This window comes from Triturus cristatus, chromosome 9, assembly GCF_964204655.1.
Source record: "Triturus cristatus chromosome 9, aTriCri1.1, whole genome shotgun sequence".
NCBI classification, from domain to species: domain Eukaryota; kingdom Metazoa; phylum Chordata; class Amphibia; order Caudata; family Salamandridae; genus Triturus; species Triturus cristatus.
The window spans coordinates 393,883,426-393,902,792 of NC_140592.1; the positions used below are offsets into that span (position 1 = coordinate 393,883,426).

The window sequence follows — 19,367 nt, forward strand, 5'->3', positions numbered from 1 at the left end:
TGTTGTGCTGCCAGTGCCCCCTCCCCCCAACTTACCCTGTGTGGTCTTTTGTGCTGCACTGCTCCTCCAGCCTTCCCAGTATGGGCAGCTAGCTGCCCCTGTCCCCTCCACCCTGCATGCCATTGTGCGAGTGCATGCTCCTACATCCTCCATCCTGCCCTTCATGGTCAGTTATGTTTCCACTGCCCTCCTTCCTGTACTTTCATGGTTCGCTTTGCTGCCATTCCCACTGACGTTTGCCCTGCATGATCCTTTGTACTGCAACTACCCCTTCCACCTTCTCCTGCGTGGTTAGCTTGTTGCCACTGCTAACTTTCACCTGCCCTGCGTTTTCCGTGTTCCTGTCCCCTCCATCCTGCCCTCAGTGGCCCCTTAGCTTGTCCTTGCCCTACCTCCTGCCTTCCACGGTCCATTGTGCTTCCAGTGCCCCTCGCAAGCCCTGTGTTGTCTATTGTGCCGCCACTGCTCCTCCTGCCTGCCCTGTATGGTCAGCTTGCTGCCTTTCTCCCCCTGGCTGTGTGCATGCACCCGCCCCTCCCTCTGAGCCATCCATGGCTCGTTGTGCTTTCACTGCCCTCCTGCCAGCCTATGGGGTCCATTGTGCTGCCACTACCCCTGCCGCTTGCCCTGTGTGGCCAGCCTGCTGCCCCTGTTGTCACGCTGTGAATTGTAAGCAGCTCCTCAGGACTGGAACGACATGCAAAAGATTCCACCTCCTGACCTCCCCAACTCCGTTACATAAAAACACGGAATAGTGAAGTGATCAAGCGAGGGATAAGGGATAGGAAGGGTACAGCAGGTAATAGAACCTGTAAGAATAGAAAGACAAAATATCAGTACAGACCTCCCACAAGTCTACTCTCGATAAAGAGCTCAACAATTATACATCTATATACCTGTAATAAACGTATAGCGGGTGTTCTCATTCAAAGTGAAGCTCAGTCACACTCACTCTGTGTATAGCTCCCTGCATATACCTATCAAGATAAAGGTGAGAAGATTATCAGTTTTCCAAACAACACACTTTCACACAGCATCAACCAAGTCATACAATCATCTCTGATACATACCCCAAAAGCAATTTGTATTAACAAAGAATATAGAAGATATGAAACAAAGGGGAGTTTCAATGGATGCTGTTCCTTGAATTACTGACAAACAAGATCAATCAGCAATAATCCAATAGAATCAACCAATCGTGCTCCATGCACGTCTTCGCGTTCGCAATGAACATTAATACAAGTACAAAGGAAAATTGTTATATAAATCAAATGAATACTGTGATCATCAAAATTCCGGTAAAAGTATCAAGAATAGAGAAGCAATCCGTCTTGCCCTCTAAAAACTGAATCACTAGAAAAAGACAGGAGAATCAAATCTTCTATGCTGGGATGCCTCACCGAAATCCTTTGTGCGCATCACCGAAATAAAAGTACCTGAAGACTTCTGCGCCCGTACTCCTGATCCACCAACAACGGCTGAGACACCTGTCCGCTATGAGTGTAAGCAGCGCCCTGCTACACTCCAACAAGCTCGTACCTGGATGCGCCTAACCTCCTAGGAGTGGTCGATTCCTCCTCTCGCGCCAAACACGACTTCCTGGAACAACGAATTACGCACTTCAGCCGACGTGCGTGGAGTCTTCAAATACCCACGATCCATGGACTAGGGCCTCATGGGATTTGTAGTTTTTGGTGCCGATCTTTCCTCAAGGCTGGATTCGGAGGCGCCGCGACCGGCCAGACCTGACACCTGTCACATGCCTCTTGCCCTCCAGTGATTGAATCTGTTCCCCATTCCACCTGCCCTCAATGATCCGTCATGCTGCCACTGCCCCTCCTGCCTGCCTGACATGGATATCCCTTCCCACTGCCCCCTGTTGTCTGAGTATGTGCTCCTCCCCCCTTCTCCCCAGAGTGGTCTAACTAAAGTGCTTACATTCTGTATTTATGACAAAAGTGTCGCACACCTGAAGTCATCATTCATGGAATCAAAATTGTAAAACCTAAAGCATTTCCTGTAGAAATTAAAAAAATTAGAGAACATTTTTTTCTCATAGAAATTAATGGTTAGTGCTCCCAAAAACTAAAATGAGGACATATTTTCTCTTAGTTCTCAAATATCTTTCTCATCAAATTCACTAAAACAAACTGATATGCAGACTGAAAAATGTACTTTCAGCTCTAGCAGCAGTCAGTCAGTTTACTCCCTGGTGATCAACTGCCCTGTTACCAAAGTGTTCCAAGGAGCAACTAGAGTGCTACAGTACAACATGGCTAACAAAACACGTTGACAAAGCCAAACCCTCTTGTAGTCGAGACTTATTGGCTTTGCCGATGCTTGTTTAAAAAGGCATGTCGCAAATTAATATTGAAACGGTCCAGACACCACACCAGGCTACAGGCAAACATTAAGCATCCCTTTAACATTATAGATCTAGTGGAGTAGTATGACTTAATAACGCTGGCTTGGGAACACTTACTTGAAGGACGTCTAAAGTGTTGGTCACAAACGCTGACCTTTCAAAGCAAGGGTTGAGGTCATTTTGAATTTTTTAAAATTAAAATGACAAAATCTTAATTTCCTATTGTAGAGTATTAGATCAAATTAACGTTTTAGGAGAGTTAAAGATCAAAAGTTGTATTTACAGGACAACTTGAGCAAAATAAGTTTTGAAAACCAGTTGTTAGTCATTTTACTCCCATGCATGAGACAAGACGTAAAGCTTTTGCAGCGGAAAATACTTTTTTTTTTTTAAAGTACTGCTTGTCCTTCAATACTCAACATACGGCAAGCCTCAACACACCTTGGGGTGAGACAAGGGTTAAGCAGGCGCCCCGCAGCTTTTTAATGGCTCGGACATGTCTTCTTGTTATACTTATAGGCTTCATGCGTGCGGTAAGAAATGGAAGAACAATCATAATTTGCTACCTGAGCAGATACTACTCAACCGTTAACTGCCTATGTTTAACCTACTCTTGGTAGGCACAAGGAGACCAGTTTTTTTGCACTGGGTAGTGTTGGATGCTCCTCTCATGCTCCCAAAGGCAGGCAAGGGCCTCTCATGTGTGCCCCAGTAAGGTCATGGCTGTAACCAAAGACAGGCATACACCCTGCGCATGCCAGTGTGACACAAAGCACTTGGTAGGTGTCTACCCTGACAGAACAAGACTGAAACTCACCACCCCGTTACCCTCCTGGCTTCACATCGCCATGCAAGCCCTATACATTCTTTTAGATTCTGGAAATCATTGCTCTTTCTAGTTTACATGAAGATGTGTTCTCCTTCCCTGCTACCATTTTTTAAAAAGTTTTTTATATATCGCAAACTCTACTCAAAGGTGTCAGAGCGCTTTACAGGTGCACCAGTTGCGTTACAGAGGGACACATTCATTTTTGTTAAGCACAGGGAGATTACGTGATTTGCCCAGAATCGTGGGGTGTTGAGTGTCCCTCCTGAGACTCGAACACAGTTCCCCAACTTCGAGGTCGACCGCTCTATCCTCACATTTGCCCACAGACATTTTCCACTAGTCAAGTACATGTGCAAAAGATAAAGAAGAGATACCATGCTACCATGCTAAAAAAAAAAAGTTCATTTAGTGTGTAAAGTGGTTAAGGATTAGGGGAAAATAGCTTCTCGGTGAGAGGCACTGTGACCCCACTCCAATTCTTACTTTGTTGTCAAACGGTTAAATTTATGAGAAGGAAGCACAGCTAAAATGGTCTCGGAGCCAGAATTCTTGAAGACCAGTCTTGGTAAGAAAGTATGTAAGATACTATGTAATGATAGCGCCTACATTTTTACAGTGTTTTGGAGGTAAATGAGCAGTCGTGGGGGGGAGCATTCGGCTGCAGGCAGCAGAATATGGGGCATTTAATTATCATTATTTGTAGGAAACGCAGATGCAGTCACAGAACATAATCGTGTAACTCTCACTTTGAGACACTAGTTTAAGCTCAGGCAGTTGTGACTCCATTTTGGACAGCTGTCTGAGTCGGAGACCGCGTACCTGAAGCCAAGCCCTTTTCTAGTCTGGCACATAGATGAGTAGAGACAGGCTAGGCTAAGCGTGTCTTAGGCATGCAGCATTCATTTGCTACTCAGTCTTGCTCTAGGCGAGTTTAAATACACCAACTGGGCAGAGGAGGCATTTATTCAAGTGGTTTTCATCTTAAAGAAAGCAGACCTCGATGGCGAAATAAAGACTCCAATTGCTCTTTACCCTATACATAAATAATTTAGATAATGCCATAATCGCCTCATGTAATGATATTCCGCGTGCAGGGAAATGCCTAATTCCCGCACTTTTATACGCGGATGATGCCGCCTTACTTGCTAGAACGGCGGTGGGTCTTCAATTATTGTTAGACTCTTTTGCGGGTTTTATGAAGGCGCTGGATCTTACTGTCAATTTCTCAAAATCGCATGTAATGGCTATTGGACAAAAATCTTCAAAGATCAAAACTTTTAAATGTGGGGGACATTTTTTATCCAGGGTATCGTCATTCCCATATTTGGGTGTACTTTTTGACGATCAAGGACCCTGGGTAACCCAAATTACAGCAAAAAAAACTGTCTTAACCAGAGCGACTTTGGCTGTATTAGGTTTTGCCAGAAAGCTAGGTGCCAGGCCAATGAAGGCCCTTATCCAATTATATAGAGCTAAATGCTTCTCCCTAGCAATGTATGGAGCCGAGGTATGGGGTATAAAAAATGTTAAAAGTATACAGATTGTTGAGGATAGGTTTTAAAAAAACCTCCTATCAGTTCCGAGAACAACTGCTAATTATAATACCCACCAGGAGCTTGGAATTGGTTTTGTAGAAGATTCCATTGCTGTGGCTCCATTATTGAAATGGATAAGCATTTGGTTAAACCCGGACCTACAGCTCAATCGCACGATCATGAAAGACTGTATGTCACTAGATTATGGGTTATGCATACCCTGGCTGAAATACATTCAGAAACTGGCAACAAAGTTGGGCCGTCCTGATTTATATCAGTCACCAGAAGCCTTAGTAAAAGGAGACCTAAATTGGTGCAAGGAAAATGTTTTGCGCTTAGCTACCATGGATAGGGAAGGGAGTGAGCTGTTAAAGGAAACTGTTAGGGCTCACCAGCTATGTAAAACAACACCATCCATGGAACCATACTTAGGATATGTCACAAATGTCAATCACCGTTTTTTATTGACCAGCTTTAGACTAAATCAACTGCATCTACTCTTTGGAGGGAAAAAAGGTTGGAAAAGGGTAGAGGATCTGGGCCCTTGTTCCTGTGATAATTTTTCACCACAAGATATTACACATTTCCTTTTTTTCTGTGAGCATTTTATTGATATCAGGAAACGCTTCTTAGTCCCTATTTTAAAAAAATAAAGGTTTTGTGCAGGTGAGACCTGCTCTTCTCCACCTCCAAATGTTAACTGGTGTTTGGGAAACTTTTAACATTGCTAACTTTTTATCTGTAGTTATTAGACTTTTGAGGAAATGAAAGTGCAATTATACTATGTATGTCCTCTTTTAAACTTTTTTAAAATTGTTTGTTTTTATAGGTTTTTAGGAGCTATTGATCATTCAAAATGATTTTTGTACCTTTAATTGTCTTTATTTATTGTTATGTAGTATGCTTTTATGGTTTGCACTTAAACCGAATAAAGACCTTTGACTGACTGACTCCAACTAGAACCTAACCATTGCGTCTGCTCAACATTATCATTGTTGTTTATAACACGGGGAGGCCAGGCTCTTTGAAGTCCTTGTGCATCACTGTGCCCCGTTTGTACAAGTGACATTGATCACTGTTTCATACCTGTGCACTTGTGCCCTCTTCATTTTCACTGCCACCTTTCCCTCCTGTAAAGCCTCAAGAATGCCCATGTCTGTAGAGCTGCCTACTAACGGGCCACATTCTGAGGATGCTATTGTTTGCTTCAAGCCGGCGCCCCAGGCCTTCTGACTGCTGCCAACTTGGATGGATCCATTAGCATGGTCCCTGTTGGCAGCTGTGGTGTAGCTCTGGTGAGAGGATCAAAACTATAATCGGGTACCGAGCAATAGCGTAACACTACTTGTCCCAGAGGCACTTGAACAGTTGCATGGGATTAGCGATGCTAAATATAGCCCTTGCTTGTATAGCAAATGCACAGAGAACTTTTAGAGTTACAGAGGTACTGTTTTACAGAAAAAACATTAGCATAATATTCTACATTTACTGAGCACATTTTATGAATGGTATTCGAAGTCTTACATCTTTTGTAAAAAAATAAAAAAAAAAATAATAACTCTGCTTGGACATTATGTGTATTGTAAAATATTTATATGCTGCCAAAACTAGGTGTTTATCCCACACCACCCTTCAACAGTAAGTCTTCACTGTTTGACTTTGATACCCCTTGAGAGTCATCGTCAGCAAAGGAGGTGCTTAACATTTCCTTGAGCTTACAGTAGTATCTGGTGTTTGCATTTCTAGGGACCCCGGCAATACTCGTCAGAGAACTGCCTTTTAGTTGCACAGGCTCTGGAGAATTGGTTTGTTTGATAGCGCTGAAGAAGTAACCACCTATTTCACTAGTCTAGTGGGTAAGGCATCATCTCTGTAAGATAATAAGTACATTTTTTGTTAATTTTATTCGTTTAAGCACTTTTGCTGTTAGATATGATGTCCTCTCGGATGGAGGAGATCTTTTTATGGGAGAATTTCGATATTTCTCTGGATTGTGTGTAATTGAAGGCCAGGTGATACCGTTAGTAGTGTAAAATGCTTCTTGGTTTGAGTAACAAATGTAGAAGTTAATTTTCTCATTTCACGTAGTCCTTTAGGATAAAAGCACATTTGTGGCATTTTCACCCCACTTAAGAAGTATTAAAACCAGATGCACAGAGTGACTATAGCAATACGTTATTCAAGAGGCCTGAATAGATGTTTGCTTTTATTAATCTCTGGAGGGTAACACAGGGCAATTGTATTGTATTTTTAATGTTTTTAATTTTTTAGTGAGAGATTAATTTGTGCATTACTGCACTTCTTAATTCTTGACTATATTGGTAAGATTATCAACAATTGATAGAGAGAGCATTATCGAAGTGAAGGCTGTGCAACATCTCCCAGAGGAGATCAGTTGGGCGGCCTTCCATGTGAAGAATTTAATTTCCTGTTAGGTGTTTTGGTTGGAGTGGTGAGTTGAGGTGCTCAGCTTATTTGAGTGAGACCGTGTCCCTTAAATATGTGTTGTGGAATGACCCGTAATTGTACATTGACAACACATATTTACTTTTCCCTTTCCTGTACTGTCAATTTTTCCAGAAATTAATATATGAAACAAAACTGCCAACCGCTTAATAATGTAGATATTGCACTCGTGATGTGGCATCTGATGGAAGAACCATTAAATAATATAGCTACATTCAGTCTTTTTCAACATCCCAGCGTTAAATTGAAATTCCTATTTAGGAACCATGGGCCCCTTAAGGGCTTCTGGTATTATCCCCTCAGGACCATTAGTATGGGAAGACTCTTCATTGTCCATCTTAAATTGAGAAAAATGTTGTCCCAAATCCTACTGGTTCATGAGGGAAGAACCTTCATAATAGGGACTGCTGTGAACATCAGATGAATACACAATCTAAACACACAATTATGTTATCTCAAAACAGGTAGAGAAGAAGGATAGAGCACATATTATCTTAATCTATTTTCTCACAATTAAGGCTCTGTGAACTGCATTGCTTGCCCGAGGGAGAAACATTCAAACTGAAAGAAGTTTTCATGACCACCAAGAATGCTGATAGCGTAGCCTTGTTTATCAACCAGGGTTCTCCAAAGTCGGTCCTGGAGGACTGGCTCCATGCCAGATTTGTAGCATATCCATATTTAATTAAATGTAGTTATCTTAAAAATCTGGCATGGTTCCGGAGTTCAGGTGCAACTTTGGAGAACCCTGATCTTAACAAATCAGATCAATGTATATTATTACCAAAAGAGATGGCTAAAGACGCGGGGATAAGAATTCCATATATGAAATACATTGAATTCGAATTAACTAAATTGGGAGTGTCTAAATGGTGTGATTTCTCTTCAACAAGTGGAAAAGGTGAAAATTAACTTTTGAAAATCTGTTGAAATTGTGTTGAAAATGAAAGTGGACTACAATGTACTATAACATTTGGAAAGGCCTTTTCATCGTCTGGTTTGACAGCGCAGCTGTCGCTAGACAATTATACGAGCATCTCTAGAGATCTCTGTTTACCTGGGCTAATTGTAGATTTTATAAGGTCTATAATTCAAGTGTCTTGGTAGGATTTTGCTGTTTATCAGAAGTGATAGTAGTGCAGTGCAATGCATTGTAGTGTTATTTAGTTCTGAACTGGATTCAAAGAGATAATTGTTTGGTTTACTGAACTGGAGTGCATTTTACCAGAGTGTTTATTCCCTCTTTAGCTTACGTGTGCATGTATGTATTTTGCTATGCAGAACTTTCCAGTGTAAGCGCCATAGTTTCTCTGTGAGGGAACTATGCATATACTATACTGATTAGGCCCTTATTCTGTCACAAAGTAGCAATACCTACGGTAAATGAAGCAAGAAAACTATTCTATTTTCTCTTTCAGTTGATGCAGAGATTGTGTCTATTGACAATTTCAACAAGTCTCCCCCGAAGAGAGGCCTAGTGGTGGGGATAACATTCATTAAGGTATGTTTCTATGCTCTCTCATACTATATTTGTTTGCTGCATAGTAGCAACAGCTCTATTGTCTCACATGCCACATTGCCTTCAGACAGAGGACAGCAGTTGCAGCTGGTGGGTGGGGTTTGTGTGAAATGTTGCTTGTAACAGAAACCTGTTCTTCGGTGAGCGCTAGAGAGGGCTTCTTTTTTTCCTCTCTATATCTATGGATTCCTTGCGCTGACTTGGGGTCTTCCATGCTAGCCAGATGTGCAGCTGCAGGGTAGGCCAGATGAGCCTCTGCAGGCTTTTAGGATTAGTCCTAGCCTTAAGAAGTTTGTGTCATAGCATTCTATTTTCAAGAAGATCCACACAAGGATCGATATAGATCTGATGCAATGTAGATATTTCCATAACTCCAGTAGAGATCCTGCTAGCCTATCTAGTCCATAGAATTTGAGCAGTACCTCACTACCTGTAAGTGCCAGTGCATTTTAGAAGTTTGAAATTCACTTCAGAGAGGATTCGGGGCAGAAATGCCCGTGCCTTCTTCTCAAAATGCATGGTAGGGTCTATACCTAAGTGACACAGACATCTACAATCTACAGGGGTCTTGTGTGGATGGGAATTTTGTGTATTCCCCTTGTGCAGGACCAGCTGAAAAAAGATGAGATGCACAAATGGATGATGGCACACTACATGTGTGTTGTTTCTCTGCGATGGGCAGCCATTCTCCATCTTGCAGCGACTGTTTCTTAGTAGAAAGATGTTTGTGATCATCTGAAGATTACTGTAAGGAGAGGTACCCCAAACGTGATTGTGAATTTTACGTCTGCACTTTTTTCAATGTTTGCCGTAACTATTGCAAAAACTATCCACAAAATGTTTGCAAACACTAACCTTCATTAACAACATTTTTTTAAATGAAGGAGCCCCATTTGCCACAGTCACTGGACTTCATTTACAAGGCTAGATCATTAGAGATCACCAGAGGTGCAGCGACATCCCACCACAAACTATAATTTGCTGCCACCATCTATGCTCTGGACAAACTTGTGAACTGGTAGGCTTTGGGCAGAGGAATCTCACTGGAATTTGAAGAATGGGAGAAGTAACAGAGGAGGGTGGCTTAAAAATGTTCAAGAATCTGCCAGAAGAACATGAATTGGCTCAAACTCAAGCATATAGATTATTCTCTGCTTAGAAATGCTCTCAAAACAGAGAACATTGACCAGACTGCAAAAAACAATGCAGCCTCAATAGAAAATAGTGTCCTACAGGACAAGTTAGATAAATGGATGATATCGGGCATATACAAAACTCTCATTAATAAAAAGTCAGACTGCCTAGGCAACCTAAAAGGAGCATAGGAAAACAAATTGGGCCCACTATATTATGACGCACTGAAATGAAATTTAGATTTGTAAATGCGTGCTAATACGCCTTGCTCTATAGAGGAATGCAATACTGAACATTGACCTGTCCTCCTATTGAGGGATTAACAAAGGTGTGCTTGCTTGGTGGCTGGAGAGGAGTAAGAAGGAAGAGAGGGTGTTCCATCAAATGAAAAAGATGCACACTGGATGGTTATGGAGTTGGAGAGGAACTCGTTGGTGTGCATTTGGGTGTATTGGTGTCAGTCAGAAACTGCCCCCATATGTTGGTGAATAACCAACTCGTCCTGGCATTTGTACATCACTTGTTCACTGGCAGAGATCTGTGTCAGGTCTGTGAGCCATTCAGATATTGTGGGTACTGAATGTAATCTCCAGTGGAGCAACATACATATTTTGGCTGCAGCCGGAGATGTTGCAATCCATTTCTGTGCTGGTTTCTCATGCCGGCTAAGTCACCCAGATGTACTGATGTGATCACAGAGGAGGCAAAAACAGTCAATAATTCCTTCCACATCTCATTACTGTACAAAGTCAGCATAGGGCCATGTGACAGGGTGTGAAACAGTTCTCAGTCTGTGGTGCTGCAGTGCCATCATTCAGAGTGAGGCAGTAAGCCTGGTGCAGTTTGCGGGGATCCGGTACCAATCATGTAATATCTTAAAAATATAGGAATTTTAATCTTGCTTCCTTGGTGTACCTTATTGTGTTTCTAGTAGTAATGACGAGTCTTCTACCATGTAGTCCCTGCTTAATGTAGTTTCCAGAACAGTGCAAGACAAGGTCTGCCTAAAGAAAAGGCTGTTAATGAGTGCATTGTATAAACATGAAATCACTCCTTGAACTGATCCACAGGTCTTAATAACGTTAGATGTGTGATTTAGTCAGTGTTCTTGTTAGGCCTTCAAACCTGCAGTGGGGATAATTTTGTGCTCAAAGCATCACAGAGTACTTGTGTGTGTGGTCTGTGATACGTCAACGTAGGTGAATGACCCCTTTCTGCTTCCAGTGCACTCTGGTGCCCCCAATACAGAGGACTGTGTTCCAAGTGGGTACTGAGGTGTGCACTAGGGTGGTGCACTCCTATTTCCTGATGCGCTTTTCTCCTGATGGAGAGCGTGGCATGCAGTATAGAGTTGAATTGTGTTGGGGAGGTGACATTTGGCCACCTAGATCTGTGAAGCTCTGTGTGGTTTGGAAGGCAGCAAATTCCAGCTGCATCTAAAGCAGGGGGGTTGTGTGCATAGTTGGACATTTTCAGGCTGTGATAGTGCCTGTGTGAAACAGTAAGTATGCATTTGCAGGCCACCGCCTGTGTTAGTGCCCATGCGAAACAGTAAGTATGCATTTGCAGGCCACCGCCTGTGTTGTCTACCTTCAGTTATGAGGCTTCATTGTGGGTTGAGTACCGCCCACCACAAATGATTTACGGTCGCTTTTTTAATCCAGACTAAGACTGAGGATGGCATTCTGACTTAAGCTGGTGGTGATCCATTACATAGGGAGTACTTCACGTTTCCCCAGTTAATCTTTTTTTCAGATAGATTTGAGAAGGACTTTATTGTTGACAGGTTGCGGAGCAATGCATCAGAGTAAGTGACGGTTAATTGTATCTCATCAGCGGAAAGGAAGGATTTCACCTATCTATATGCTGTGTCAATTTTCTTCATCCCTGCTGACATCCTTATCTTGTCTGGCAGGGGGTCGGGGGCTGAGAGACAAAGTACATAGAGGGGGGTGGGGAGGGGGTTAGGGGAACCTGCCTTGTTGTGTTTACATGAAGTGATCTGACTTTACAAATAAAGTCTTGCCCTAGTCCTCTCTCTCTATAGTCCAGAAGGGGTCGCATTTTTCAGTTCAGTCAAACTCTTTCTCGGTGTACAGAGAGACAACAAGTGTTTCTATTGGGCTATCACGTGTCTGCCAATAGAGGCGAGCTAATGTTCTCAAGTGGTTCCGTGAGGACTGGCCAGCTACGAATCCCAACTGCGACTCATGCACAAGAGAAGGGATTGCTTTGCATAGCCACGTAGCCACCACCTTAGCCAGCAATTTGATTAATTAAGGAGGTCAGATTGTAACTGCTGCATTACATGGGGTCTTTACCACCTTTCAGTTTCAGGTTTATGACCTCTTTATTAGAAATCTGTTCAAGCCTGCCAGACGTCTTGGCTCCCTTCAATACCTCATGTAGCATTTGCACCAGCAATTCCTTGCCAGATTGTAAAATTCACTGGGCAGTCCGTCGTCCTGATCAGAGAGATCTGCTGTGGCCTGCCAAATTTCCTCTTTGGCTATTTTACTGTCTATCACATTTTTCCTTTCTTGTGAGCGAGTGTGGAGACCTACATTTCTATGAAAGATTTCATTATCTAGTGTTGTGTCTCAGTTTGAGTGATATAGGTTAGTATGGTACTACATGAAGGCATCCAAAATTTTCATCTGACAAGTCAAGCGTCATTGTGGCCTCGTACATTAGTAATTGCTGTTTGACATTTCCTTTGGTGCAGTTGATGTGCCAGTAATCTGCCTGTTTTATAGCCTTTCTCGCAGTGGTGGCACTTCAGCTTTACAAAGAGTTGCTCCGCTTGTCAAGAAAATAGTAGATGCAAAACATATTTTACTTTCTCAAGGCACCAAGGTAGGGCGGTAGTTGGATTACCATTGAATGTGAGCTGTCAGATTGCAAATTGAATATTCTAGGCTTGTTTGGCAGAGTCTGTGTGCTTTTTAGTAGTCGCATTTGCCTTCATTTGACCCCACCAGCTCACCTTTCTGGCTGAGGAGACAAACCCAACATGTGAAACTGCAGAGGGCGTGTGTGATACATCAATAGGGGGAAAAGGAGCAAGTCTCCAAGATTAGGTCCATCAAAAGTGAGGGACAGGAGTGCACTGTGACGCATACAAGTACAGTTCAATTAAAATCCTAGTGTCATGTGAAGAGACCTGTCTGTGTTACTTGTGCAGTTTACTTGTTTGGGGTCCACCGACAGTCAGTACTAATTACTAAAGTAACTATAAATGTGGAGATGCAATGGGGCAGTCCGGTTGGTCAGAAGAAAACCATGATGGTTAGAATTAATAAATGCCAAGTATGTCATGAAGGGTATGCGGTTAAACCATCAGCCTGTAGAGTCTCTTTCAATGGTGACTTGGATTTGTCTCTCTTTGCTCAATGCATCAGTTATGCAGGGCAAACTTTCCTTGTCTGATTATCTCTTTTCCCGTCTGTCGTTTTCTCCAGCTTCTTCAGATGCCTTGTAGCGCACCTTGGGCAAGTGAGGGGTGCAGCCTGCGTCTGTTGAGGGTAGAGGGTGAGATTTCCATAGATGTCACTTCCATAGAGTCCAAAAATGTTTTGCAGGCCTCTGGATCCATGTATTCCGATATCTTCCTTGTATGGTAATGACCATTGAAGCGAGTTTTAAGAGACCGTGTTTCATCATCATTAAGCTTTATTCGATTTATCAATAAATCATAAAAGCATACAAATACAATTTATGCAGACAATTTAAGAACAGTTTTCATATGAACAAAGTTACAAAAATGGATAAAACATTTCTCCAAAAGTTAAAATCTACAGCAGTCATTTGGATGAGGGGCCTCGTTTTACACTAATCAGTCAATATTAACATGTGTTAGTTAACTCATTGAGTTTCTAAATTTCATCACTGACATTAAGAAGCGAGAAACAGCAAAGATGACATCCACATCTTCTAAAAGCAAAAATTTTAAATATGCAGGTTTACATGTTCTTATCCCCCAGCGTTTAAGTAAGGGTAGAAGAAATAATTTCCTCGGGCTGGTATACAGATTACAAAAGAACATGATGTGAATGTTACTTTGTGTTGAATGGTCGTCGCATGGACATATTAATTTCAATGAGGCCCAGTCATTCTGTTTCGGCAAAGTGACCAAGCGGAAGAAAATCCCTAGGCGCAGCCTAGTTAAAAGCATGCGAGCATAGGGTGCTTTTTCAATCCCAAGGTAAGATTGTAGGCCTTCAGTAGGGGTGATTTGCTGATAGCTCAGGGTTGTGCCTTTAAGTTTCTCAGTGTCCCATCTAGCACTCTCTAAGTGTATAGATAATAGTTTTTTAAGGGCCGGTCTAGTCAAGGTTTGTAGGGTCTCTGGTTCGTCGTAAAATTCAGAGTGTCCAATGTTAGAAAACATCGTTTGTACGTATCGCAGCCACTTGACTTTTGCTACACCGTCCAAAGCCATGCAGTCTTTTATGAGATTTCTATTCAATTTGCACTCCTCTGTGGTCCAAATCTTATGCCAGAGCTAACAAGGTGATATTTTTATGATGTCGCTAAGGTATTTGACGCCGGTCTCAATGTGAGTCATAAAAGTCGACGTGGTTTTGGACACACCTAGTAAGTAACAGATGAAAATATTCTCGCAAGTTTGTAATGAGGACACATTCTCGAAACCCCAGAGACCTGCGCCATATGTGGCCGTAGCTATACACTTTGCCTGGTAGATCTGTAACATTTCTTGAATGGGTTTACCCCCAATTTTGGCTGCAAAGGTTCTTAAAGCACCTATGGCACGGCTAAAGGCGAGTTTCCTAGCTGACACTGCGTGTTTCCACCTTCCCCACCTGTCAAACACAATGCCCAAATAGCAAAAAGTGTCTGTGATGGCAATCTTTTGCTGATCTAAATATATTGAGCATGATGGTCTGTTGTTCTTTTGGGAGCAGGGCATGGAGAAAGTTTTGGAAATGTTCACCTTTAAATTTCTTTTACCCATGTAGGATGAAAATTCATTTACTGCTCTCTGCAAACCTACTTTTGTCCTAGACATAATTGCCGCATCATCGGCATATAAAAGAATGGGTACAGGCCTACCATTAACAGCCGGATAATCGCTTGACAGAGTTATTAAGCTTTCAGCGATAGAGTTTATGTAAAATGTGAAAAGCAAGGGCGCAAGTATGCAGCCTTGCCTCACCCCTCTGTTTATGGCAAATTTTTGTGAACATTGCCCCTGGGTCCCAAATCTTACTCTGGCCCCCGCTTCTCTATATAGTTCTTTGATAAATGTGAGGATAGCTGAGTCCACCCCGATGTCTTCCAGTGTCGACCAGAGCATCGCATGGTCCACGCAATCGAATGCGGAGTTGAGGTCGACAAAGGTAACAAATAGGTCCCCTTTTTTGGCCTGCGTATATTTAGAGACTAATAGGGACAAGTTTAGGGATTGCTCCAATGTCCCTAGTCCCTTTCGGAACCCATATTGGAACTCCGAGATAACCTTCTTCTCTTCTTCCCAGTGTTGTAGTCTCTTAAGGACAATCCTGCCAGCAACTTTCATGAGTCCGTCCAATAGCGATATTGGACGGTAACAAGCCGGGTCGTCCCTATTCCCTTTTTTAAATATGGGGACTACGATTGCGTCCGACCAGGTGGTAATAAAACCGCATTTATTTTCCATATTTAATACATTGGTTAACAAGGGAACCCAGAAGTCCGGTTTTGATTTATAGAGATCCACTGGGGTGTGGTCAGGGCCGGGGGCTTTACCTAAGGGACTTTCTCTAAGGGCATCTTCCACTTCTAGTGTGGTAAATACCAATTCAATAGGGTAAGTAGGTGCTGGGGAGACAGTTAGGTGGTTATCCTGAATTATGCTATCTGGGGGTGAATTCACCTTGCATGGGTTCGGGGCATTACCCTGTGTGTTGTTGGAATAAAGATTACCATAATGTTCTACCCAGAGCTCAGCCGTTATAGCCACTTCTACAGAATTATCTCTGTCTTTTGAGTTATAAACAGATCTTATGACTTTCCAGAAGGCATTGCTGTCCTTATTCCTGGCGGCTTCCCCCAAAGCTTCCCAGGCCTCCTGCTTCAGTTTCGCCCTCCGCTGTTTAATTGCCAGCTTATAATCGTATCTCGCTTGACGAATTTGAACTCTATCTTTTGGGTCGGCAGACAAAGCTTTCTTTAAGATTTTCAGTGTAGATGTACATCTAGAGTCAAACCACCCACGAGTATGCCTCCCCTTGTCTTTGCAGTTCCTAGTCAGTGCATTTTTTATATGACGCTGAATGTTAGAAAAAGCAACCATGATGCTCTTTGGGTCAGTATCTTCCTCTAAGCAGGCAAGTATGTCCGTGGAGCAAGAGGATAGGAAGTTTTGAAAGAAGGATGTTGGGTTCATTTTCTCCCATTTAATTACATACCCATTGGTCTTAGATAGGGTAACCTCAAATGGATATAGAACCCTACTAGGTTCCTTTACTTTGCCCTCCATGAGATTTACCCCGAAGGTAATGGGATAATGATCGCTCATGGGGTCATCCCCCGTTTCCCAGAAGGTTATAAAGTCAGGATAGGTGGGTGATATCAAGGCAAAATCAATTGTGGATTTACAACCTCTTCCATTGTACGTTGGGGCAAAGGGAACCAGGGGGGAGCATGCCTGGTTAATAAAGGTGAGGTCAAAGGTAAATATGACATTGTTAAGAAGAGACCCCATGTTGGTGTGGGAGAAGTGCAGAGGACCGTCCTCCCCGAGATCTGACAGGCCGCACAAACCTAGCTCAGAGGACGGACAGACGGAACAATTGAAGTCACCCACCCACAACATTATGTGATCCCCCGAACCTTGATCTCTCAGTTTGTGAATATGATGGATCATAATATTCAAATTTGATTCCACCTCACTAATTGGCAAATTATTATAAAAATTCACAAGAATCACCTTTTGCGAAGTACCCCATTTAAGTAGTATGATTTGGAAGTACTGATTAGATTGGAAATCGCAAACTTTTACATCCCCTACGTTAGATATGCATGTGCACAAGCCCCCCTTGTTGCGACCCTGGGCTGATGGCACAGCTGGGGAATGGAAGGTTCGGTAGCCCAACATGTGCACTTCCTCTATAAGCCAGGTTTCTTGTAGGCATAGGATGCCATACTTCTGCACAATCTCCAGCCAAGGTTTGTGGGTGATCTTACTACCGAGGCCTGCAACATTCCAAGAAAGGAGAGAGTGCATTGGGTTTCTAATTTCCTGTGGATGATGCCCTGCATTCCCCGTTGTGCCTATCCGAACTTGCAGGTGTGCAAGGTCTGCCTGTAGTTTGACCTGTGCAGTAAGAGGGTGCTGTTCAGGGGGGTTTAGGTCTATCCCAATGTGGCTTGGAACTTGGGGTATGGGCATTAATTTTTCACTCGGGACAGTTTCCGTTAGGGGATTTTGGGCATTGGTAAGGATTGGAGCGACACTAATTCCCAGTCAATCCACCTGATCCAGACATTCAAACCTGTTCATAGTGGGTGCTCCTTCCCACCAGTTGTTAAAGGGTTGCCAACCATCCCCATGTCCTTTCCATCTACGATTGTGGGCTATTGACCAAGCCCCAGGTGGCTCAACAGTCTGTTTTGGAGGATAGAAAAAGGTGAGGGGTCTGGTGACAATAGATTGGTCAGTTTCCTGTGAATCCCATATAGTGATATGCTGGGCTGTGTGAGGGTCTGCAAATGAGACCACTATGCAGTCTCCAGGGATGGATTTATGGGTACGACCCACCCATGGCACTCTCCTAACCATTAGAACCCTAGTCCTAAACAGTATTGGGGAGCTGTCTATTGATGTTGAGCCAGTGAATCACCTTATTCTTTAGGGACCACTGGGTCTCCATAGAAAGCGGGTCAAGTGGTGGTACACCAGCCAGTATGACGACGTAGGGCCCGGCGTCAGGAGGAAGATCAATGTAGCCCCCACGAAAGTTCTGGCGGCCATGGTACTGGTTGGTTATGCGCGCAGTAGGGGGGATATTAGTCTTATTGGGCTTGTGGGCGGCCTTAGGGATAGGGTTGGGTAAGGTCTGGTTCTCGGGGCCTTTTGCCACTGGTATTGGGATTTTTGGTATTAGGGGAAAGGGAACGATTGGCTTAGAGCGAGGTTTGGGTATTGGGGTTGGCTTTGGTGGGGGTAGGGACAAGACCGAAGGTAGCATTTCAGGGGCAAGGGAACTAACGTTAGTTTCTGGAGCCGGGTGAATACCATCGTCATTCTCCTGAGGAGTACTCTCAGCTATATGAGGATAAGTTGCTTCCAGTTGTTTTAGGCTAAGGGTGGCCAGGGAGACTAAGGTCTTATCCATCTCGAGGAGATTATTCTCGATACGAGAGAGTCTGAGTTCCAGAGGTGACAGTAATTGTTTTAATGTACCCCAGACTATCTTAAGAAAATCTTCGTCATCACCCCCCTTGTCTCTATCCCTCCCTGGCTCACTTTGCCCTCCCTCTTTGGGTTTCTCACCATATGTGGGGAGAGGCCCTTGAATAGGGTCAAGGACTACGTTAAGATTGCTGTGTTCCCTGTCCCCCCCTATTAGATGGTTAACCAAATTTGGCGCTTGTATGGTCTCCCCAGTGGTGGGTAGTGTTCGCCTATTATTAAAGAACTGCAACCTTGCAATTTTTTCTTTTTTGCGGGCATAAGCAGATCTTGCATTGTTTTTCTTTTTTAGAGTTGGGCCATCTTTGTTTTTATTTTTTGCTACTGGGGGAGAAAGGTCAGGGGGGTCAGGGCTATCCGACAAGACAATGGCAGTTCCAGGTCCAGTGGGCGCGATTCCCTCGTAAGTTTTGGGGGGCACAGTAGTTAAGGTGGGTATAGACTCTAATGGAAGGGAAAGAGGTGGGGGAGCATGGTGAACATCGGCATGGATTATCAGTGGGGGAGGGCAAGAAGCATGTTGTGGAGATGCAGCAGACGCGATTTTCCCTAGGGAAGATTTTTTAGAGTTAGCAAAGGTCTGAGAAAGCCTACGTGCCGCGTCAAGCTCAACTGACACCCTCTTCTGCATTTTAGTGATTTCAGCATCAATTGCTAGATTAGTCTTAACAAGGAAATCATCCAATGTCCCGCTGGGCTTACTCAGCCCCATTGCAGTTTTACTGCGACTGCCCCGTGTACTCATGATATATTTGAATTGCAGTACCCACAATGTACTTACTGGTGGAAAAGGGACGAGTCAGATAACAAGAACCAAGGGGGGTGGGCCAGGCCAGTCCTCTATGTCCTCGAACGGCCTCAAACGGCCCGCTCTTTGCCCGGTCTTCGCCCCGGCCCTTGCCCCGCGCGCGTCCCGCGTGCGCGTGGCTTTGGCAGATTATCAAGGGGAGTGACAGGAGGGGGCGGGAAGAGGACCAGCTGCGGCCGATCAGCGCCGCTCAGCAGGCTGGTCCTCGCAGTCCCGCCTCTGAGCTTGTGTGTTGCGAGGTGGTTGCAGTAGACGCGTTGGTGCTCCTATGCACAACAGGGGACCAAAAAAACCA

At 43.6% G+C, this 19,367-nt stretch overlaps 1 protein-coding gene across 1 annotated transcript in view; it reads left to right on the forward strand.

The window, feature by feature from the left end:
• Positions 1–19,367, forward strand: part of KPTN (kaptin, actin binding protein) — a 164,976-nt gene that overhangs the window by 23,266 nt on the left and 122,343 nt on the right. The window contains exon 2 of the mRNA XM_085625253.1: positions 8,614–8,696. Coding sequence (XP_085481379.1) covers positions 8,614–8,696 — 83 coding nt within the window. The remainder of the gene's footprint in view (positions 1–8,613; positions 8,697–19,367) is intronic.